Source organism: Podarcis vaucheri, assembly GCF_965113315.1.
Source record: "Podarcis vaucheri genome assembly, chromosome: 8".
NCBI lineage: Eukaryota > Metazoa > Chordata > Lepidosauria > Squamata > Lacertidae > Podarcis > Podarcis vaucheri.
The window spans coordinates 43,987,081-44,011,393 of NC_138766.1; the positions used below are offsets into that span (position 1 = coordinate 43,987,081).

The 24,313-nt window shown below is 45.7% G+C and overlaps 1 protein-coding gene across 4 annotated transcripts; it reads right to left on the reverse strand.

Moving 5' to 3' along the window:
• Window positions 1-928: 928 nt before the first annotated feature.
• On the reverse strand, window positions 929-22,321 carry SEH1L (SEH1 like nucleoporin). Of its 4 annotated transcripts, none has more exons than XM_082236068.1 (9): window positions 21,854-22,312; window positions 17,964-18,014; window positions 16,228-16,374; window positions 14,892-15,103; window positions 14,486-14,584; window positions 12,081-12,221; window positions 11,679-11,836; window positions 11,292-11,445; window positions 929-1,728 (listed from the first exon to the last, which is right to left on the reverse strand). In XM_082236068.1, the coding sequence occupies exons 1-9, from the start codon at window positions 21,962-21,964 to the stop codon at window positions 1,539-1,541; spliced, it is 1,263 nt and encodes a 420-aa protein (XP_082092194.1). In that variant the 5' UTR covers window positions 21,965-22,312; the 3' UTR covers window positions 929-1,538. The 4 variants fall into 4 exon arrangements, with proteins under 4 accessions (XP_082092194.1, XP_082092196.1, XP_082092195.1 ...); XM_082236070.1 differs by lacking the exon at window positions 929-1,728 and adding an exon at window positions 1,888-3,452 and having other exon boundaries at window positions 21,854-22,308; XM_082236069.1 differs by lacking the exon at window positions 929-1,728 and adding an exon at window positions 3,461-4,334 and having other exon boundaries at window positions 21,854-22,321.
• Between the last annotated feature and the right edge of the window lie 1,992 nt (window positions 22,322-24,313).

Genomic DNA, 24,313 nt, shown 5'->3' on the forward strand with positions numbered 1-24,313 from the left:
CCTGCAGTTCCGTTCTGAATTACAGTAATTGGAATAGTTCAGTAAGGATTGCTGTAAATCAGCCTCATGACAGAAAGTGTGGCATGGGAACAGAATCAGCTGCTTAAACTAATTATTTTTATAAAAAATCACTGAGGTCATATGAAGCCTTTTGGGATTACTCAAGACAGTTCTTTGAACACACCAACCCTATCCAAGAAAGAGGGCAGAGCTTTTAAGGCAATTATACTGGATGTTCTTTGATGACCATGGTATTGGAAGCATAATTTTATGCAGATTTATGTAGAAATCAAACAACATACTGCCCACAGCACACAGTGGGACTTTTGAGTCGCTGGTGGACTCACTATTAAGACCGTGTTCATGAAAGACAATCTTACCTTATCAGCTTCGAGTGATCACCAAAATAGCAGCAGCAGCAGCATAGGATTTTGCCACATATTAATATTACTGCTTAGCTGCATCCAAAGCTGCAATCCTTACCCTTTACCTCAGACTTACTGTACTTCTGGACAGACATTGTGAAGACTGCAGGACGAGTTGTATTTTTGCACCAAGGCAAATTGGGCAATTCTTTCATATTTCTACTTTACCTGAAAACATTTCTACAAGAAACATTCAATATCATCAACCTAGAGAAAAGTCTGCAGTGCACTATTGTTGTTTACTGCCCACTGTAGGTTCAAACCCATGACCCTGATATTAAGAGTCTCATGCTCTACAAATTATGTTACCTCTCTCTGTGGATGATGTTATTTCAGATGCCACATACTATACCCAAGGTGGCTAAGGCTAGAAACAGAACAGGTCAAGGTGCACAGCATAAACCTATGGTCATAGGTGAAGTCTGACAGCTCCCCCTCCCCAATATTCACTTTTATACATTTAGAAATAAGTACAACTTAAATAAAACCACCACACAACACAATTTTCATTTTTTTATTAACCTACAATTATAAAACAACGTAGTGTAAATATTTTTATGCAAGAAAGTGAAAATGTTTGCAAGTGACTAAACACACTACCAATTCTATATTGCTGCAGAATGCACAAATACTGCATTTTTACTTTAGCATTCTATTTCAGTACCAATGTCCAGGGCTGGAAAAAGCCTCAAGAATCTGGTCACTTAGAAGTTTGATGCTGGAGATTAAGATTCCACCCCCCCCCCTCCACACAGTAGAACAGTTTTATTCAAGTTCTATTTAGTTTTAAGGACACATTTCCAAAAACAATGCAGGATACAAACAAAATCTATTAAAATGAAAATAGCACAGTAGATTGAATACAAAAATAAAAATAAAAATGGTGGAACAAGCACTTTGAACTTATCTGTTGTGTATGACCCACACCTAATACTGCTTATTTGTTTCATCATGGTTGAAAATGGATTGGATAGCAGAGCTAGCATTTGGTGCATAAGCGCTAGCACAGTGAATTCTGGAGGGAGAAAGTATGCAAAATAATAATAAGCAGACAGAAACGCAAGCATTTTACAAGCATCTGATTGAGGCCCTTAATACAGTTTTAAATGTGCATTAAACCCCTTCATGTTCCCGTAAAAGGTTAAGAGGTCGAGAGAGATATCGTCTGCGAGGGTGAGGATACTGGAGATTGGCAGTGGCAGCATCGCAAGAGTGCTCTATCAGAGGAGCAGGAGGTAGGAGCTGGGCATAACTGGACCATCTTGATCCAGCCCGTGGGGAATCCAGAGGGGGAAAGAAATACCTGAAAACAATGAAGACAGGAACACCAAAAAAGAAAAAAGGAAAAACAAGAAAAAAGAGAATAGTAGTAAATATGAGGAGAACCAAAGGGGAAGAGAAAAGACATGCTGGGGGGAGGGGGTGAAGGCTTTAGTAAATCCATGCCAAAAATAAAATATAATGGCCAAAATCATGTTCGCAATCAAAACAAAAATGGTTATGGCAGTCTGGAAACTATTTGGTTCGAATACAATCTCTCTAAATTAAGATATGCCTTATGTGCATTTTGCAAAATAATAAATTATCTGTAAATTAAATGAGTTCCTAAGTATCAACACGTTTGCTCTCTCCTTAAAACCATGTAACTCAATGTTTTTAGTAAACACTTGCAGAAAAACAGGCACACATTAATTATGCAGATATATTTATGCTGTATTTGCATCCACATTAACTTTAATGCAGATTTTATAGGACAGATGTGAAAAAAACCTGTTTTTACAGTGCTTAGATTTCCACAATATACAATAAGTGACTCCTTTTCCACTGAAATACAGTCTGGGTGCATATATACATAATTCTGGAGAAAATGGAGGATAAAACCAAATACATCTGGTAAATTAAAGGCTTAAAGAACTATTACATGTCACTTTTTATGACTTACCCGTAATATTAAAGACACCACTTTGTAATCTTTACAATCTTTGGAAATGTAGACAAATTTACAGAACAGAATGGCAAAGTTAGTAGAATCTGGAGACAAGACATATTTAGAGCTACATTGACATGCCGCTATATAAAACAAGGCATTTTCTTGCCATGTCCTGATGAATGTTTGCAATAGGACACTGCTTCAGTCTGTCCCAGAGCAGTAACTCAATTGCACAGAAGCAGTGTGTGTCCTCACTATGTAATGCATGAAGCATCTTGAAGGCAATGGACAATAATTCCAGAGCAACTTGTCAATGCCACATGACAAACATTCATATGGATATGGTTCTCCACTACAATATTGTGACCAAAGGAAGTCTTGCTAATTATTCCATGGAATCATGCCACAGGAACATGCAACTATCAGGTAAGATCATTCTCACTAAAAGTATGACATTAATTAGTGTGGGGGCTTCTGGTGAATTTTTTTTGTTTACTCTGAAATAGTATTTAATTAATTGTGAAGCAATTCCAAATTAAGATACTAACTGTACAACTGTCAAGGTACAACAATGCTTAGTTAAGTTTGCACATTGCGAATCCATTAACAAAAATGTAATGGTTAAGACTCATCTGAACAAAATGTAGAACAAAATCAATTATTCAAAGCAATTTAAATGAAAACCAACTGATTACCACGGCTTCACACTAATACTTTCCCCGCCCAACACCTCAAATATAAAGGATGGTAATCCTTGTTACTTGGGTGAACTTCCCCCACTCTGATTTATATAAAAAAAATCTTTTTCTGAAGAGAAAGAGGAGAAGTGTCTCCACAAGAAAACTCTCCCTGTTACTGGTTTTTTCCCCACAGATTCCAACAAGGTCATACTGTGCTGGCTAGCAAAGTACGCATACAGTGTTTTTTAATAGAGCCTTTTGATTTGCTTTTAGTAGTAGGCAGACTGCTGGTGTCTTGGGAAGAGGTCAAACGGCGCTGGGGAGGGGGAAAAGGAGTTCGCTTTCCATTCCTGTGTGCATGCAACAAGCAGCAAAACAGCAAAGTTACTCCAGTTAGCTTGGGTTCAGCTGTGCTTTCTGTTAAAAAGGACATAATACAAATGGAGAAGGGAAAATGCATCACAATTTTAGACACATATGGTTATAAGCACAATAAGAATACTGTGGAACAGTATTTGGTAGGTTTATTAAATTTTAATCTTTTCAATCACTTCTCAAAACAATTTTAATTATTTCCTTGTTAAGCATAGGGTGTTTGTGACATTGATCTCCAAAAGTGTTAGTAGTGTTACTAGTAGTGTTACTAACAAAAGTACCAGAATGCTGAGCCATAATAACAATATTCTATTGTATCAGCCTGCTTCTAAAACTCAGCATTTACATTTCTCTTTATATAGAATCATTAGGGCAATACAATATGTCTGAGTTCAGCCCCATTTTCAAATATGATATGCTTCAAAAGGGTTTTTCCACCCCACAACAGCAAGTATATCTCATTATTAAAGCTTTACTATTTCTGACTCCAAATTTGTGCCCTGGAATACAAAATTTTCCTCTGAAATGTAACTCTGAGATTATAAGGGAGAAATGGAAACACAAGAACCCCATTTAACTAAACAGATTTGAAGACATGACCACTTTAATTTTATAGATTGCTGTCTTTCTAGCACTCGTATTTGTGGGCACAAGTGTGGAAAACATAAATCTACAGCATATAGTCTGAATTGTGTCCATCAAATGGTTGCGGCTGTATGAAGCTGCCCGAGGCAATCCTATACAAAAAGTTGATCCCTCAACAATGGTTCCTTTCAGAATCAAGTTTGTGAGTACAGGCCAAAAATAGACTCTTGTGTTGAAAGCTAATTTTAAAAAGTGGTTGCCTAGAGCTACTGCAGAACAGGATTGGAAGAGGGTCATGTTCCCAAGGAGTCTCAGGAAGTAGGAGAGCAGCACAGGAGGCTGAAGTCAAAGAGACCTTAGTTGAGAGACAGTAGGATAATGAGTGGTCAAGGTATTATAGGGCAACAAAAGGCATACACAGTACTGCAAGTAGGAAAATAAAAGAGCTAATGGCATGGTCTTCAAAATACTCAGGTGAACTCAGCATTTGAAGTATGTGAACTGTAACTAGAAGAAAGTTTTTCTTTATAATATTTTATCTGTTGCATACAGGACACTGCAGATAAGACTAGGACAACTGAATCTGCAAGCTATTGATATAAAAGTTACTAATAATGATGCATATTGTCAGAGCTGCTACCAGGTCCCAGCTCACATAGGACCACGCCACACAGCGTCCACTTTAAAAGAGTCTTTATTGAGTTACAGGTTTCATTTCCGAACTGCAGCGTGCAGCTCTACACCTTCTGCCCTAGGTCGGCGAAGACCCATCTGAGTCCCCGCCTCTTGCACACCAGCTTAATACCCTAGCCTTGCTCCACCTCCTTCGCCTCTCCCTACGTCTCTGGGTCCTTCTGCCCCCCTGGGACTCCTCCCTTCTACTCTCCTCTGACGCTGACCCCCCTGATCCTTCCGCTTCCTTTCGGCGGGCTTTGGGACCTGGCTCACTCTCCGGGCTGCTTACTGCTCCAGCTTCCGCTGCATTTGAACTTGGCGCGCGCGCCCAACTCTCTACTTTCCTCTTGACCGTTGCCTCGCTCTCTGAGGAGGGCGTGACCACCCCTGACTCGTGCCCTCCCTCCTGCTGACGGCCTCCGGAACCCGATGCCTGGCTGCCTTCCTCCCTGCTGCTCTCAGTCTTGAGCGTGGGTCCCGACTTCCAGCTGCTGCTCTCTGAATCTCCTCTGTTCCCTTCCTCCTGGGGTGTCCCCCCGGATCCCCCCCTTGCTCTGCTCACTGGGGCTCCCTTTTGGGAGTCCTCTGACTCACTGCTTAGGCTTGGAGATCTCGGGTCGTCATCATCACTCATTCTCCCTTCGGCTTCCTCCCCCTCGCTCTCTGTTTCCACCCTTCTCTGCGTCTCTGCTTCTGAACCCCTGACATCCATCCCCCCCTCGAAGCCCCCCCTTCCCCCCTCCCCGCTGTCAGGTGTGGGTGCTGGGTGCTCCATCATCATGGGAGGGAATGCTGGATACAGGTCGCTCCCCGTGGGTGGCCGCCAACTGAAAACCTCCGAGTCTTCCCCCTCGCGGTCGTCGACGTTGACTTGTTGCTCTTCCATCTCTGTACCGCCGTGCTCGAACCCGAGGTCCTCCCCGAACACGTCCATGTCAGTCTCTGCGTCGGTCGCTCGACCTGGCATCTCCAGCCACTTCCTGCGCCATTGCTCCTCTGGTCGATCGTCCCACCAATACGAGTTGCCTGATGCCGAACCTGCCGGTGAACCTTCTGGGGAACGGGTGCTCCGTGCGGGTTCCCCTTCTGAGTCGAATCCATGGAACGTGCTGGAAGAAAGTGTGGGTGTGAACAACCAGTCGTCGAAGAAGCTCGCTGGCATGGGTTTGTGTGGGAAGAGGGCATGAAACTCGTCCTTGAGCAGGGGTTCCTCCAAAGCGTAGTCTGGTACCCAGCTATTGGCGCTGGCCCGGGTGCCCTCTCTGGCTAAGAGGTATTCGACTCCCTCCTCCCCCCATCTGGAGTCCAAAATCTCCGTGACCTCGTTGATGTGGTCCTGGTGCTTCACCCCCCGCGTCTCCGTCCGTTCCCGGAGCGGACTTGGCGCCGTCCCTGGCTCCTGGAACCTGTGAGGTGCCTTGTAGGGAGTGAGCACCGACCTGTGGAACACCGGATGCATTCTGGAACCCTCCGGCAGCGCCAGTCGGAAGGCTACCGGGTTGATCTGCGCTTCGACTTGGTACGGACCGATTTGCTTGTGCCCCAACTTCTTCTTGGCAAGTGACCTGGTCGGCACTGCGTGGGCTGCCAACCAGACCCAGTCTCCCACTTGGATCACTTCGCCAACCCGCCTGTGCTTGTCAGCTTGCACCTTGTAGGCGTGCTTAGCTAGCTCCAGCTGCCGTCTGAGTTGATCGTGGACCGCCTGCAGCTCTGACGCGAACGCGTCCGCCGTCTGTGGTTCTCCTTCCCCCACTCTCTCCAGTCCCGGGAAGGTTCTGGGATGCCTCCCATTGTTGGCAAAGAACGGCGTCACTCCTGTGGACACGTGCTTCGTGTTGTTGTAAGCGAACTCGGCTAGCGGCAGGTAATCCACCCACGTCGCAGGCTGTTGATTGGCATAGCATCTCAGGTACTGCTGCATGATGGCATTGACCCTCTCTGCTTGCCCGTTGGTCTGCGGGTGTCTTGCTGATGCCAGATTGACCTTGACATTTAGAAAACCCATCAGCTTCTGCCAGAAAGACGAGATGAACTGGCGTCCGCGGTCGGACAGGATAGACCGTGGCAGGCCATGCACTTTGAACACGTGATCTATGAACAGTTTGGCGGTTTGTTCCGCCGTGGCCACCTTCGCACACGGAATGAAATGTGCCATCTTGGTGAACAAGTCCACCACCACTAGCACAGCTGTCTTGCCTCTCGAGCTGGGTAAATCCGTCACAAAGTCCAGGGCCACCCTCTCCCATGGTTCAAACGGCGTTTGCAGCGGTTCTAACAGTCCCGCCGGTGGTCTGTGTACCGGCTTGGCCCTCTGGCAGGTGTCGCACCTCGCGACGTAGTCCGCGACCTCCCCTCTCAGCCTGGGCCACCAGAAGTCTCTCGCGACTAATTCCATCGTTTTCTCTGTGCCAAAGTGACCGGCCGTGGGTGCGTCGTGCAACTGTTGCAGTACCTTGGCGCGAAGGTCGTCTCCTGGTACATAGACAGCCCCTTTGCGTAGGAGCAAGCCGTCCCGCACCTGGAACTCGTCCGTGGTAGCCGTGCCTCTGAGCAGTTCCGCCATCTTGTCTTGTGCGAATGAGTCGTCCCGCAATGCACGTCGCACCGCATCCAGGTCTACTGTAGCTGAGGCACACGCCCACGCCGTCGGTGCGAAGATGTGCATGGCCGCCGCTGGCGTCACCTCTTCTAGGTATTGCGGTTTTCGGGACAGTGCATCCGCCATGATGTTGGTGTCGCCTGGGACGTACTCTATTCGGAAATTGAAGTCAGCAAAGAACTCCGCCCAACGTATCTGCCTCTGGTTCAGGAACTGAGCCGTGCGCCAGTGCTCCAGATTCTTGTGGTCCGTGCAGACCTGCACCGTGTGCTTGGCGCCGATTAGGAAGTGCCTCCACGCCTTGAAAGCTGCATGAATGGCTAGCAACTCCCTGTCCCAGATGGTGTAGTTCTGCTCCGACTTGCTGAGCTTTCTGGAGTAGAACGCTCCCGGCCGCCACACCCCCTGCGGGTCTCGCTGCAGCAGAACAGCTCCCACGGCTCTGTCTGACGCGTCTGTCTCTACCCTCAACGGTTTACTGGGGTCGATATGCAGCAGTTGCTTCTCCGATGCGAAGAGACGCTTGAGCGCTTGAAAGGACTGCTCCGCCTGCTCCGTCCAGATGAATTTCTTTTTTTTGGAGCTGAGCGTGTCCGTAATTGCTGCCGTCTGCATCGCGAACCCCTTGATAAACTTGCGATAGAAGTTGGCGAAGCCGACAAACCGCTGGACCTCCTTCCGGTTGCGCGGGCTCTTCCAATCCAATACCGCACGAACCTTGGTGCTGTCCATGGCTATCCCCTTGTCCGACAACCTGTATCCCAGGAAATCCACCTCCTTCGTGTCGAACTGGCACTCCTCCAGCTTGGCGTACAGTCTATGTTGTTGCAACCTGCTGAGCACCTCCCTCACGTCTCGGTCGTGAGCTTGCTGCGAGTCCGAGAAAATCAGGATGTCATCCAGGAAGCAGACGCATGTCTTGTAGAGGAGTCCCTCCAACACGTGATGCATAAAAGCTTGAAAACAGTGAGAGCCATTTTGTAATCCAAAGGGCAAAACCCTGTACTCGTAGGTGCCCAGCGGTGTGAACATGGCCGTCTTCCACTCATCGCCCTCCCGCATGCGGATGAGATTGTACGCCCCTCGTAGGTCCAACTTGGTGAACACGCGTCCCTTGCGCACCGTCGCGAGGAGGTCGTCAATCCTGGGCATGGGGTAATCAGACGGTTTGGTCATCTGGTTCAAAAGGCGGTAGTCCACAACGAGTCTTTTTTGGGGCGTGTCTTTCTTTTTCACGAAGAAAACGGGACTGCCCCCCACTGCCTTGGACTCTCTGATGAAGCCACGCTCCAGGTTATGCTTGATGAACTGTTTGAGTTCCTGCATTTCATCTTCAGACATGGAGTATAGCCGCCCCTTCGGCAGCGTCGCCCCCGGTAGGAGGTCAATCTTGCAGTCATATGGCCGGTGAGGGGGTAGCTTGTCCGCCTCCTTCTCGCAGAAGACCTCCAAAAAGTTCGCGTATTTGTGGGGGACCGCTTGCAACGTTCCCAACTGCAGTTGTGATTCCTCCTCCTCTCCCTCCCGTCGGGGCAGGATGCAGTGTTCTGCGCAATAAGAGGAGCCGAAGATCAGTTGTCTCTGGTACCAAGCCAGTGTCGGACTGTGCCTGTCCAGCCAACTCATGCCCAACACAATGGGCGTGTCCGACAGTTGGGTGACATTAAAACTGATGACTTCCCTGTGGTTGCCAAGGCGCATCACCATTGGTGGCGTCTGCTTCACCACCTGCCCCCCTAGCAACTCTCTGCCATCCACTGTGACGACTTGCAGGGGCAGAGTGGCAGGCAATAGCTGTATAGCGTGCTGCTCCACAAAGCTCTGCGCTATAAAGTCTGCGTTGCTTCCAGAATCCACAGAAAGCGGCACTTCGATAGTGACGCCGTTGGGTAGCTGGAGAGACGCTGTGAGCTGCACCACTGGTTTGGGTGGGAGGGGATCCGTGGGTTGCAATATCGCTGGGGGCTGCTTCACAGATGCGTCTGGCTGGGCCCCAGTGCCTCCGTCTCCAGCCAGACATCGTCGTTTCCCTGCTGTGGTTCTCCTTGCTGCGTTGCTGCAGTCACCATTGCTGAGGCTGCAGTGTGCTTGTGGAGCCTCCGGGGACACTCCTTCGCCAAATGGCCTGGATCCTCGCAGATGTAACACTTCCTGTTCCCTCTAGGAGGCTTCGCTTTCACTGCTGCCGGTGCTAGGGCTCTGGCTGCTGACTGAGCCCTTGCACCTCCAACCTCCATCGGTTCCCCTCCCCCTCCTGGCGGAGGTGTGGATTGCGCACGCGCTGCTTCCCTCGGAACGAAAGAGAAACTTCTCGCTGCTTCGCGCCCTCCACGTCCTTCATCTCTGCACCATGGACGTTCTTCCAGCCGCACCCCCACAGTCAGCGCCCTTTGGACCACCTCCTGCGTGCTTCGGGGCCTCTCCCCCCTTGCAATTTCATCCTTAACCGCAGAACTTAGACCCTCCCAGAAGAGGTCTCTGACAGGGGGCGAATCCCGATCCCATTCTAAAGCACTGACCAGCGCAAAAAATCGGGCGTGATACTGCCGGACGCTCGCCCTCCCTTGTTTTAGTCCATGAATCTCCCGTCTGGCAAGATCCACATCAATAGTAGACAAAAAACACGCATCCATCGCTTTGATAAAGGCATCTGCATTCTGAAGCGCCGGATCTTTATCCCTCCACAAATTGCGCAGCCAGGCTTTGGCATCCCCATGCAAATGGGACAATATGAACCCCACCTTCTCTTCCTCATCTCTAAAGTCTTTTGCCAGCAGTTGCAGTGCGCACATTACGTCTGCTCTAAAATTAGGGTACTGTTGCAAAGTCCCATCGAAGTGAGCCACAAGCCCTCCTGCTCTCCGTGCCAATCCCACGCCCTCCGGTCTGGGTCCCGGTTGCCCTTGCTTAACAAGCATTTCAAACCTGGCGTGTAGGTCTCTGTAGGCGGCTGTAGTCTCCTCCTCCCGTTTCTTGGAAGCCAATACCTCTGAGGACAACTGGGTCACTGCCTCTTGCAGCGCGGAGATCCTCTGTTCTTCCGTCATCTTGCTAACCTTTGTGAGCTTGCTTACAGACACCCCTCTTCCTCCCCTAGCGGCTTCTGCTCCCGCTGCGAGGTTTCAGGTTTCTGAAGCTTTGAAGAGATGGGTCTTACTGTCAGAGCTGCTACCAGGTCCCAGCTCACATAGGACCACGCCACACAGCGTCCACTTTAAAAGAGTCTTTATTGAGTTACAGGTTTCATTTCCGAACTGCAGCGTGCAGCTCTACACCTTCTGCCCTAGGTCGGCGAAGACCCATCTGAGTCCCCGCCTCTTGCACACCAGCTTAATACCCTAGCCTTGCTCCACCTCCTTCGCCTCTCCCTACGTCTCTGGGTCCTTCTGCCCCCCTGGGACTCCTCCCTTCTACTCTCCTCTGACGCTGACCCCCCTGATCCTTCCGCTTCCTTTCGGCGGGCTTTGGGACCTGGCTCACTCTCCGGGCTGCTTACTGCTCCAGCTTCCGCTGCATTTGAACTTGGCGCGCGCGCCCAACTCTCTACTTTCCTCTTGACCGTTGCCTCGCTCTCTGAGGAGGGCGTGACCACCCCTGACTCGTGCCCTCCCTCCTGCTGACGGCCTCCGGAACCCGATGCCTGGCTGCCTTCCTCCCTGCTGCTCTCAGTCTTGAGCGTGGGTCCCGACTTCCAGCTGCTGCTCTCTGAATCTCCTCTGTTCCCTTCCTCCTGGGGTGTCCCCCCGGATCCCCCCCTTGCTCTGCTCACTGGGGCTCCCTTTTGGGAGTCCTCTGACTCACTGCTTAGGCTTGGAGATCTCGGGTCGTCATCATCACTCATTCTCCCTTCGGCTTCCTCCCCCTCGCTCTCTGTTTCCACCCTTCTCTGCGTCTCTGCTTCTGAACCCCTGACACATATGAAAGCCAAAATGATGCTTAAGATTTTAGGGAGATTAATGGTGGGTGTTGACAAAACAAAGAGTTTTTAAATTGCAGAATGTACATACGAAGTGGCATACCTGCCAGCAGATGTTCCGTTTACTGAATTCTGGAGGCTTGAATTGGCTGTGCCTAAAGGAGCATTAAAAACTCCCTGCTGAGCGGAACTAGCATTGACTGGACTCCCATTACCTTTCAAAATTCCAGTACACTTCCAGTTGTCCATGTAGTTAGCTGCAGGGTGGGAATGAACAAAAAAAAATATGCAATTGTGACTTGAGAAAGAGATTTTTATGACAGTTAAAATAGTATAACTAATGATATAGCTCCTAAAACACATTATATTTTTAAAAATCTAACTCTAGCCACTCCTAAGCAGGTTAATACTATGTATGCTTAAGACTGGAGCCATAGTCTTCTAATAATTCAACATTTAATCACACAGAGAATTCTGAAGGAACGCTTACCTTTCCAAAGCCTTACACACCCATCGTCTCCTGAAGATGCAAGCACTGTGCCTGTAATGTTCCAACTTACACGCCAGACCTGAGAATTGTGGTTATCAAACTGAGCCACTAACTGGACCTCAAATTTTGTCAGGCCTGATGAAGAAGTCAGTTCCTTTCTGTTGAAAGCAAAATTGTATATTAGAGTTTGATCTGCTTAAAATACATCCATTCTTTTAATTACAGAAAGTAAACAATGTTTTGCCCTTTTTTGTGTGCTGCTTTAAAAAAAGGATTACTGTACTGAATATTGAATAAGCTTACAAGGTTCTTAACCATGAGGACAATTAGTTCCATAGCTGAAAGAAAGAAAATACCAAATATCTGCTTCCACATTATAGGATATGTATGTCAAAAACTCACCTTAGTGGTTTTAATGTGAAAATTCGCACATCTTTGGTAGCTACAGCCAATATATGGAAGGACCTTCCCAGGTTTGGAGCAAATGCAATATCATGCACAGGGTCTGTGACTGTCATAAGTGTTTCTGCTTTTGCATACTTCCTGAAAAGTGAGACAGACAGTGTATTAATTTCTAAACAGAGAAACACATTAAAGCTCCCCCCCAAACTGTTTTTATAACAACATTATCGGTAAATTGTCCCATGAAAGTATTTTTAAAAAAGTGTTCTCTAGATCAGTGTTTCCCAACCGGTGTTCCGCGGCACACGAGTGTGCCGTGAGACGTTGCCTCGTGTGCCGCGAGATGCCTGGAGGGAGGCGGGCGAGTCGGGCGGCAAGAGGCGGGGCGGCGGCGGCGAGGAGAGGCCGCGCCTCCTGCTGCTGCCTGGCGCTCCTCCTCGCAGCCGGCAGCGCTGCCTGGGCGCCTCCGCGCGACTCTGCCTCGCTGGGTTTGGTCTCCCAGCAGAGACGGGTCACACGCGCACCTCCCTCCCTCCCTCAGCCTGCGCGGAGGGAGAGCCAGAGAGAGGCATCGCTCCTGCGCGGCGGGAGAGGGAGCAGCCGGAGCGATGCCCCAAACGAAGGCATGGGACCGGAGGGGAAATCCTCTCCGAGGAGGATTGAGCGCAGCTGAGAGAAGCCTTTCGAGAAGCTGCCGTGTCCCCTGGAAACCCCCTTCCCAGCTCTGCCTGCCTGCCTGCCCAAAGCTTGGAGGTTCCCCGGCAAGGGGGAGGGAAAAAACTTTCACTTTTGTGCGTCCCTCCCGGCGTGACGCTGCGCGCTGACGTCACGGGGCGGGGCTTTAATGGTGGTGTGCCGCGAGATTTTTTTTCAGTACACAGGTGTGCCGTTGCCCAAAAACGTTTGGGAAACACTGCTCTAGATAATAATCCTTTTTTTCTAGAATGTATGTGTACTATAATTTGTACTATTTGATGTCTGGGATGTACAATTTGCTACAAAATTATTGCCATGTTACGAAGCGTTCAAGTGACAACTGATTGTTGTTATGAAAAACAAGAGGATGGGACCAGGTCACTCAACAATGACACTGACTTGAATCAGAAACATTAAATACACAAGTTGTCTTTTTACTTCAATGAATTTAATAGGCAGTGCTATGGAAATTCTTTCTGAGGTACTGAAGTTCAGAATGGCAAGTCTGTTGATTCATAGCAGAAAAAAACAGACTGTACTCTTAGATTCCAAAAAAATTAAAACCATAGGAAGGGGGAAACTTTCCACAGATCATATGTTTCTCATTACTTCAACATCACTCACTATTCCCAATTAGTCAAATCAAGCTTATTATAGAGAGTTTGGATCTTTGAGTAGAAAAAGCTGCTTTGTTTTGTCAACAGACTCTATATTTGGAATAAAATACACAGGATAGGATTTTTATGGTTGGCATTAATTAATTAAATGTAGCCTTGCAAAACTTTTAAGGAAAATAATAGCATATTATTAGGAAAGCTAAAATATTCAGTATTCTCTACAGATTGTTGTTCAAGCCCAACTTCTGTCATTAAATTATCATGGAGCATTGGCAAGTTACTTCTCCCTCAGCCTCAACTTGAACATTAGCTATACAGCAGAAGTGGGGAACCCCCTGCAGCAAGAAGGTCATGTCCCCTTGCAGCCAACTTTCTGAAGGTCAAATGCCTGCCGTGGCAGAACCAGAACAGAACTGGGTGTGGCCAGAACAGGCAGAGAGCAAATGCACACATACAAACACCACCCACAGAGAGAGGCGGGGAATACTGAGCCTCACCCACTACCAGAATCAGGCTTGGGAAAATGTTAGGGTTTTTCTTTCCTAGCCACAATGCTAAGGAAGGGGAGATCTTACAGAAAGCAAGTAGGTTAAAATCTTCTTTCCCTGCTGTGATTTCCCCCTCCCATGCACTCCCAGCATGACATTAAGGCTTGAAATAAGCCTGCCATCGGTTTATAGCAGGAACGGAGAACCACTTTCAGCCTAAGGGTCAGATTCAAACGTGGTCAACATTCTGGAGACCACATGCCAATAGTATGTGTGGGTCAGAAACAGGCGGGATCATCTTTAACTGTATTTCACATATACTTTGGAGGGAACTTTAGAAAAAGCTGCAAGGCAGATTAGAATGAGGACAGGTGACAGTAATTAGCATCGTATGATTGGCAGGTGGGTGGAATTTGCTATAAATGGTCACACATGCCATTTGGAGGGACCACTGGTGATCCATAGTATAAACTTAGAATCAGTACCAAATTATGGTTTAAGCAAACCATTTAAACATGTTCAAGTCTCAGAAGAACAAATGATGTTGTGAAGCAATATTATGACGTGTTTTAAAATGAAAGTTGCTTTGTTTTCTTCCTCTTACCTGGTATTTTCATTGTATTCATAAATCTGAACTTTTGCCAGCACATTTGGGCTGCTGTCATCACTTCCTACAGCTATCATAGGTGCATGAGCGCGAGAGCTGCAAATGCAAAATGGAATGTTCTTACAGAGGATTTCTGATGATGAAAATAAATTCTTCAATACCTTTTCTCTTAAAAAACAACATGCACAGTGGACACCTGATGGTAGGATCTCAGACAGAAAGGTTTTTTGCATCACCTAGTCTAACTATTCAACAGTCTCGATTTCCTTTTAGACCCAGCACCACTATTTTACAGTCAAGAATTTAAATAAATATTATACAAGGAGGAAACAAGCCAATTACCCTTAGGGTTTCCCTCCCTCTTTACTTTCTGATTAGCCTGTCAAGGGAATTGATAGCTTACCTTGAAGGATTCCAAGAAATACAACTGCAGCTTAGTTTACATGAGATTTCATGCTGAAGTGACCACTGACTGAGATTCATAACATCTGGTGCTTCATATATCCTAACAACTCCATCTGCTGAACATGTTGCCAGCATCAGGCCCATATGCTTAGGAGCAAACTTTACATCTGTAACTGATGTCCTACTGTCAACCAGAGTAGTCCTCTTCACCTAAAGATAATCAATGGAGCAGTCATTAGAAGAAGGAAAACAGATTTTTAGATGCACCATCATTTATTTATTTAGGTAAATAAACTTTAGAATAGAGAGCTAAATTTTTATCTGTAAACAGGTAAGATACTACACGTTTGATAAATTTTATGAAAAACATAACCATGAAACATAACTGTATTAGAAATCTTACAAGCTCCAAAGTTAAGGAGAGCAAGTATGTTCATTTGATATTATGAAAAATTCAATTGAAATACATTCTAGCTGTAAGCATAAGGAATACTCTTGTATACTGCGATGGGCAGATCATTGTTAATACTAAAGGTAAGAGCCAAGCAAATAGTAGAAGCTAATCAGAATTAAAACTAATAGATACTTGAATTTGAGTAAGACAATTCATTTTTTGCCAGGTCAGATTGGCTAGTGTCAAAGGGCTGCATTAGGCAGTCTCTGCTCTAGGATCCAGGTCTAGGGGTGCCCCCAACCTTGGAGGAGGGCTTTTCAGGAGGCAGTAAATGCAGCTGCTGGAAGGAGAGAGCTAAAATGTTTCTGTGCGTACGCAGAAGACTGTCAGTGGTATTTGAATCATGGCCTTTGCTCTCCCATACTCTTCAACCCCAACCTCACCCCAATCATGTGGATTAACAGGATAATCAACATCCCACCAGAGCTACAGCTTGGATCTTAACTTTTATTACACAAAAGGAATGGAGTTCTGTTCACATAATGGGGCTTTGTCACCTCCTCTCTGCAACTCCCTACACCTCCCAAAAATCTGCTCCTGAGAGTTGAGGAACTCTTGAGATTGGTGTAGGATATGTGATGTGGGACTGCAGATGGAGAGAAGTTGGTAGAAATCACACATCTCCTTGTCTGAATAGAAGAAAAATGTAGGGTCCAAGCTTATGATTCGTCAAAAGCCATGTATAGTAAACAAATCAAACTAAATATATCTATATATATTCAAATATGTAGCTTTGTGAATATATAACATTTCTTTAAAAACATTTATAATAAATCTCTTAACTGTGAAATTTAGCAAAGTAAATCCTCGAGGCAGCAACAATGTTATAAATTATATGTGAGAAATGAGTGCATTAGAACTGTCATTCTTCAAACCTTACCCAATGACTTTGCCCTCGAAGTTTATCATTTGATTCGCCTACTATTTCTTCCCATACAGCAGCTGTTCTGTCAAAAGAGCAGGAAGCCAAGACCTGTCCAAACTCTGGATGTGCCCATGTAACACGCCACACAGATCCACTATGTGTCTGGAAAGGTAAGCAGAACTGGAACTTGAAAACCAAAGACTAAAATTGAAAATGTTTTAACGTATGCACCTTTGCAGGCTGGGAGGAAAAATAATAACAGCAATATAAATTAAGTATCAAACATCAAAGTCCCTTTACAGTCCTCCCCTTGACTGATCCATTTCCAAAACACAAACTAAAATGTATGGGACAACTGAATATTCCTGTATTGCAGGGAGTTGGATTAGATGATCCTCAGGGTCCCTTCCAACCCTACAATTCCAGGATTCCATGTTGTATACCACCTACCCAGTTAACTGAGGTAATAGGGTCAAAGTTCATGCACCCATAATATTTGAAGTGGACCCTGAAGGCAATTTTCCACATGGATACATTATGGCCACATTTGAATGCCACACAAAACCATGGTTTGAAGCAGGCAAACCATGTGCTGTGCTCCTTTTGCCTGATCCACAGTTTTGTGTCACAAGAGATACCGTATTTTTCCGTTTATAAGACAATGTTTTTTCCTTAGAAACAATAGGCAAAAATTGTGGTCATCTTATACACGGATAGCGGGGGGGGGGGGGGGTTTGGTGGCAGCAGCCAGCAGGAGATCAGCAGCGGCGATTGGGTGTGTGATCGGTTGCTGAGGCAAGGCCTGCTGACAATTGGCTGCGGCAATTGGGCGGCCGATTCATGGCAGCAGCGAGTCATGCGTGCAATCGGCTGCGGTTGTGCCGAGTGGGCAGGTGGGCTTTTGGCAGTGAGCGTGCAGATGTTTGGTGGTCATGGTGATGTGTGCGATTTGCAGTGGTGGGCAGGCTGTAAAGGGATTGGTGGCCGGTGGACCCCCCCAAAAAAAGCTCAACAACTCTTGGCAATCTCCCCCACAAAAAGCTCAAGAACTTTGGGCAATTCCTCCTCCCCTCCCCCAATTTCTGTTGCAGTCCCAAAAAATAGGGGTCGTCTTATACATGTGAGTGTCTTATACACTGAAAAATATGGTACTTCCCAAGTGGCATATACAAAAGGACTTGATGAGATGGACATAAAGAATAACTCATACGACACTGAGCTTTGGGATAGGTAGGAGTTTCTACCATATCCAAAAGTCAGCACAACATGAGAGACCTCCATCAAATTTATTTTAATAAGAAGAGGGATGTTTTTGTGATTCATATACTGCTAGCCATCTCGGAAAAGGATCTGCATATTGAAGAAACAGACTGGAAATATGGAAAGTGTTAATGGAAAATTCAAGGAAAACATTTTTGCAAATCTGAACAGAAACATGAACATCTGTATACATGAGCATCTTTATAGTTTCAACAGAGAGGAAACTGCAAATTCCATCCCAGCAGTTTTGTGTAGTTAAACATTCATAGGGACTGACTTAGCAGTTAAAAGTAAAGTAATTTACACCAAATTATAGCTGCAGACTATTATTGGGTTACACATTCGGGCTACAATCCTTAAGAAACTACAAGGGAGTAAGCCCCATTGAACAAACAAAAATTTACTGCTGAGTGAACATGCATAGCTACACTGTGGCTTCTTATGCCACAAACTGTTGCATGCAACTGATTTTTCCAGGTTTCAGCCCTTACCTTCCAGCTGGCAGTACAGTGCCATTCTCCATTTTCACCTTTGTCCCAAACCTATTAAGAAAACCAAACAATATTGTAGCACCCTGCTTGTGGTTAACGCTTAGCTGGAATGAAATATTCAACGCAGCAATAGAGAATTTAAAATAATAATTTATTTGTCAGACAAATAAATGAGAGGCACAGTGGTATATGGTTACCAAGCTCTGGCCTGGCCTCCTGCCATTATGGCCAGCACTTATATTCCCTTAATCCAGCCCCCTTTGCTCCTCCTTTGGCTGCCTCTGTCCAATCAGCCTGGTTGGATTTCCTATTGGCTGATTGCTATAACCAATCCTAAAAGATACACCCATATCCTCCTGTCCTTATATGGAACACAAAGAGCTATATATTGTTACATCTATAAATGACAAATAAGTAGTAATATATCTTACATGTGTCTCAACAAGGAATCTTAATTACCAGCTCACCTCTTGCCCTCCTTGCCCTATTGCCTTCTAAAACAAATGGTTAATCTTAAATTTTTATCTTAAACATATGTCAAGGATCTTGAGTTTCACATCAACATTGAAAGATCTCCTTCATTTGAAGGTTTCTAAACAAATGTCTGACAACTAATATATCAGGACTGCTTGGATGGCGTCTCTTGTCTGGCAAGGGGGGCTAGACTGGTGGCTGACTTAATTACAACTCTTACAACTATATGAAATAAGAATCTAGCATTTGTTAAATCCTTTGCATAATTACATTTAAGACAATATATTTAATACATAACATAGGTAGCCTTTTAAAAGGAATAAGGCCTTTGTAAAGTAGAAAAGGAACTCAGTAAAAAGGAACACAGTAAAAAACCGCTTTAAAAGAAGCCTCTTCAGTTTACACTCCCCCCTTCTCCAGCCAGTTGCTTTTCCCATTAGCTCTTCCCAACATTTATTGCCCTCAAACTCTCTCAGTTTAAGAAAGAAACAGCTTTAAAAAGACTTCCCAAAAATGCTTTAAAAAGACTTCCCAAAAAGGCTCTCTTTCTGCCAGCTAGATGCTTCTCCATTTGGTCTTGGCCTTTTAACCTTAGAAAGAAGATCTGGCTCATTTTACTGGGAGGCACATTGGTATTATTTTACTATTTATCAACTATTAATTATGTTTATCTCTGCCTTTTTTATCTTCTGTAACATGTAGGGTCAGTGTCCTCACTCAGTCTGTAATTCCAGCTTTTACGACTTTGAGAATTGTTTTCTGCTATAAATCAAAGGGGCCCCTTTGTCTAGGAGGAAAACACTGTCAAGGTTCTCTAAGCAGCTGGTCTTGTGCCTGGCATGAAACTTTTGAAAATCTTTAAGCTCTCTCTTTAATATACAAGTCCTGATCAAACATTAATAAAATGCAGGCTTATGCCTGATGCCTCAATATCTAAATATTTTATTCAAAAGTTAGAGAAGGTACAGTGATCCCAAGGTTTGTGGAGTCCCAGAAGGATGTTAAACCACAAATGCTCTTCTATAATATCAACTCATATGTGAGTCAAATAAGAATTGTGCATAGATTTCTCTATAAAAAGGACAGTGAGTGTGTGTGCTATTCCAATTTGGAATTGCCTCTGTTCACTAGAACCACAAGAGTATCTGGCCCCAACATTGGACCACTTGGAATCCTTGAGGCTACTTATACCATTTTCTGACACAGATGTAATTTCTGTGCAGGATTCGAAATCAGCAGGGTGCCAAGCACATTTTGTGCTTAAAGATTCTCCATTTGTGAGCACTCTCAAGGGTTACTGAAATGTATGTGCTTTGAAGCCTCAACAATTAAAAGTAGAGTGTTTTGAAAACCGAAGTATGGTACCAGTATTTTTAATATAAACACCAAATAAAACATGTATTAACAATTTCTGCTAAAAATGTGGTATTAACAATGTGCCACTTATGTGAATTGCATATTAGTTCATGCTTATCAAAATAAAAAATGCTGCTGAACCCACCCACCCCCAATGGTGACTAGACATTGTTTTGGTGCCCTCAACCCAGGTCTCAGAAGCCATTTGGCTCCTAGCTTTTCTTTCCCAGTTTCTAACACTGCTTCTGTGTATGAAAAGGTTATATGGCATAGCCCATAAGTATTTGCTGAATATACGGTACATTGGGAAGTTACAGCTAATCATAGCATCCCACTACATGCAGACATCTACATGTGCAGGATGACACGGTGCACATAAATTTCTACATGGGAACAATATTTATGCAGGAAAATTGTCATGTGCAAAATGGGTCTTAGAAGTAATGGTTAGTCTTTCCAATATATTGTCCTATATAAAGCAAGATACATCAATTTTATCATTAAAACTCTGCATTTTTACCTGGGAAATAAATTCATTTACCACAGTGGGAGTTACTTCCAAGTGAACACATAATTACTGACCTGCAAACTTTACATGTCAGCTAAACACGAGTCATTATATTATAATTCTTATATAGAGAATATAGAGAATATGCATACACACCCCTAATGAACATTACTCTGAATTGCATCCAACAGTAGTCCCACTGAAACAACTGAGATCCATTAATTTTAGTAGGTTTACTCTAGGTAAAAGTCAGCACAATACACACCTCTAGTCTGTGTCCTTTCTCAGCTGCAAAGCTAGTACTGTATCCTTACTTGAAAGTCCCATTGAGCTCAGTTCAACTTACTTCTGAGTAAACAGAGGATCAATCTATATCTCAGCTAGTACACACTTACACAGCATTCTGACTATGTCTACTCACAAGTTTTAATTCAATGGGGTTTACTCCCAGGTTAAGAGGGGTGAACACTGAAGAATGATTTACAATCCTAACCCACCTACTTGGGTGTAAACTCCATTAAATTCAATAGGACTGGCTTCTGAGTAAACATGGTTAGGATTTCAGCCTAAATCATTATTAATCCCAAATCACTAATTCCCATTAAGGAAAATAAATCCAAATTGTCTACACCTATTGCAAACCTGTACTGCAAAACTCTGTCTGGAAAATAATCTCAAGCCACTTTTTAAAAGCAAACAACTTATTACTGTATGTACATGTTACAAGGCCACACAAATCTTCTGATGGACCCATGGGTATTAACACAAAACAAAAATCAGAAAAATTACAGTCGCACTAATTGCATGTTTAGTGAAAAAGCCTCTGAACATGTCCATCATCCTCCATTATTACTTGCTTTCTCCATTAATAAGTTGTGACTCTTCCATCTACCATGACTTACCCAACATTGCCTTTGAAAACCCTTTAAGTATAATTGCATTGCACTGGTCCAAAATACAGAAAGATGATTAAAGACAGAGGCGTATGCACCCTTGCTATCTGGAAGTAAGCCCCACCGAATCCCGTGGAACTTTTGCCAGAGGACAGGAGACAAGACACGCTGCTAGAGAAGTACTTAACCATTTCTTTCTTACCACATGCACCCTGCCTTTTTTATTATTAGTTCAAGTACTGTAACTTGAAGTTGCCACCCAAATCAGTCCATAGGCCTGTTTTGGGTTTGTTGGGTTTTCTCCCGCGCTACAAAAACAAAACGGGGACTTTCTCATGTCCTACAATTTGTTATTTCTTCCGTTGTAAAAAGGCTGCTATAAAACGTGGTCCTCCTACAAGCCCCCCCCCCCTCATGACCACCTGTTACCCAGCGCAGGCAGAAGTGGCCAAGCCCCTGCAGCAGCCCGCCCTCCTTGAGGCCTGGCCGAAGGAGCCGGCCAGCAACCAGCGGAGGGGCAGCGCGTGGTCTAGCCCGAGAGAGAAAGAGGCCGGCCGGAGGAGCATGGGCGTCAACGGGCCCCGCGCGGGTCCAGCCCGATTCACGCGGGGAGGCAGCCCGGGGCCCGCGGCCTTCGCGCGCTCTCCGCATCCCCGCACCTTGACACTCTGGTCGCTGGAGCAGGTCGCCATGCGCCGCCCGTGGAAGTCGAAGGAAACGTCGTGGATGAGGTCGCGGTGGTCGGCCGCGATGCTGCGCGCCACGAACATCTCGGCGGCCTCGCTCCGTCAGCCGAGCTCGCTGCTGCTGCTGCTGCTGCTGCTACGATTAAAGCAGCGGAGGAGGCGAAGCAGCGGCTTCCCCTGGCCAGCAGCTGCACTGACGGCGCGAGCAAATTCTTTCCCCTTCTGTCTCTCTCTCGCCTCGAAAAGGCGCGCCTGGCTCAGTCTAATTGCGTGGAGCGCCGGGCCTTAGCGGGGAGGAGGCGGCCAATGGAGCTTCTCCCCGGCGCTTGCGCTTTTGCGCCTTTCCCTCAGGCAGAAGCCGAGGCAGCACAGGCAGGGGAGGAGGGGAGGAAATCGACGAGCCGCCCCATTGTCCTTCTCGAGCGAGGAAGGATTTGTCGATTTCCCAACCCAGCAGGCGGAAGCTTTCAGAGTTGCCCACAGCCCGCCCTGAACATGCTTGGGTTTGGGTTTTTTGCAGAGACTCACGCCGAGGAGTCCGCTTAATCAATTTCGCCTCTGGCAAGAAACACCGGCCGGGGACGAAACAATTTGGGATCCGGTGGCTTTGCTCTGCCCTAGTAAACGCCCTGTTTGGGGCCCTGAGCTTGATACCACTGGTGGAACCACCGCTGGCAAAATAAACTGCTGCATAGCACGCCCTTCCCCAGGTCAGGAAATGTCCCCCGCCAGCATATCCTAACCTCCATCAGCAAAGATGGTGATGGTTGAGAATGCCGCTGTTAGACTCCAGTCCTTTACATACTTACCTGGATATAAGTTTCATTTGAATCAATGCGACTTCTAAAATAGTTGCATTTATGCAAGACATTTGTCAACATTGCTGCAATTCTAGTTTATACTAAAACACTCAGTTTAACATGGGAATGGGATTTTGTCCCATTAACATTAAATTGGTCCAATTTAAGTACTTTCTCTTAAATCAGGAGTGGCTAACCTTTGGCCCAAAGGTAAACAATCAGACAGGGATGCCAGTAATGAATGTGGTCAAAAGCTGGTTATGGCCACACAAACTTGCATGTAAACATTTACCACAACATACACCCCAGCATTGTTACAGATGGGTAGCCGTGTTGGTCTGCCATAGTCAAAATAACCCCAGCATTGTGTTTACACAACCCCAGCATTGTGTTTACTTTTTTCCTTTGCCACCACCCAAGTTGGTGTGGTGGAAGCAGAGAAATTACAGATCACTCTTGGTTTTTGGACTGAATCCTTATACAGTAGACAGCTTTCACTGTAACAATAACCAGCAATACATGCTATAGAACAGGGGCTGTCTCCACAGTGCCTGTAGGCACCAGTGTGCTCACCAGTACTTGTTAGGAAAGACTTCAAAAATCCACAATGCACACAATACTGTTTGATCTTGCTCCATTCCCTTTTACACTGGTTTGGCATCTTGAACAACTAGCACCATTAAACATGCCCACATTTCATTGGATACCAGGGTCATATACACCAACCATCTTCAATTCTGAAAGTGTGAAGTTTCCCTCTGTAAGTGTGGTGGTGACAATTTTGTGCTATACAATACACCAGAAGTTCCCATTAGCTAAATACTGTGGACCCATATTGTTCAAAAGCCAAGCCATGGATGCCCTATTTTTGAAAAAATTGATATATCTATGGTAGTTTTTGTTATGTGAATGATGTCATGGACTCCCTGGGTGGGTTATGAGAACCTGGATGGTTAAATCCAGTCAAAGGTGACTATGGGGTACGGCACTCATCTTGCTTCAGGCCAAGGGAGCCAGCGTTTGTCCACAGACAGCTTTCCAGGTCATGTGGCCAGCATGACTAAACAGCTTCTGGTGCAATGGGACACCATGACGGAAACCAATGCACATGGAAATACCATTTAGCTTCCCACCACAGTGGTACCTATTTATCTACTTGCACTGGTGTTGCTTTTGAACTGCTAGGTTGGCAGAAGCTGGGACAAAACAATGGGAGCTCACCCTGTTGCTCAAATTTGAACTGCTGACCTTCCAACCAGCAAGCCCAAGAGGGTCAGTGGTTCAGACCACAGCGCCACCCACTCCCTTGAACCACTGCAATACACCCATTGCAGTCATTTTGTGACTGGTGTTTGCAGCACTTTTGTCAAAATTCAAAATGTACCCACTGCCCAAAAACGTTGGTAACTTCTGCATTGGTACAATCTAAGCAGATGAGGCACAGGGCCTGAGCAGGTATGAACAAACTTGATTGCTCATTACTGAACTCAACACTGGAAGGAGCAGGCTGAACACAACGTTGATGCCAAGTTTGCCCCTTTATTTTCTTCTATGTAAATAAAGCAAAAAGAAAATGCTGCACGCAGGCAGCTTCCGCGTTAACAGCCAAACTGGATTTCTTCCATTTTCCTGA

What these genes read in the sequence shown, in the direction of transcription:
- SEH1L (XM_082236068.1), bottom strand. Translation starts at nt 21,964, where the DNA reads ATGTTCGTGGCGCGCAGCATCGCGGCCGACCACCGCGACCTCATCCAC. An exon ending in CCAGCGACCAGAGTGTCAAG is followed by an intron (nt 18,015 to 21,853) that starts GTGCGGGGATGC and finishes TTTTCTTAATAG; the next exon opens with GTTTGGGACAAAGGTGAAAA. An exon ending in AACGGAACATCTGCTGGCAG is followed by an intron (nt 1,729 to 11,291) that starts GTATGCCACTTC and finishes CATTGTTTTCAG; the next exon opens with GTATTTCTTTCCCCCTCTGG.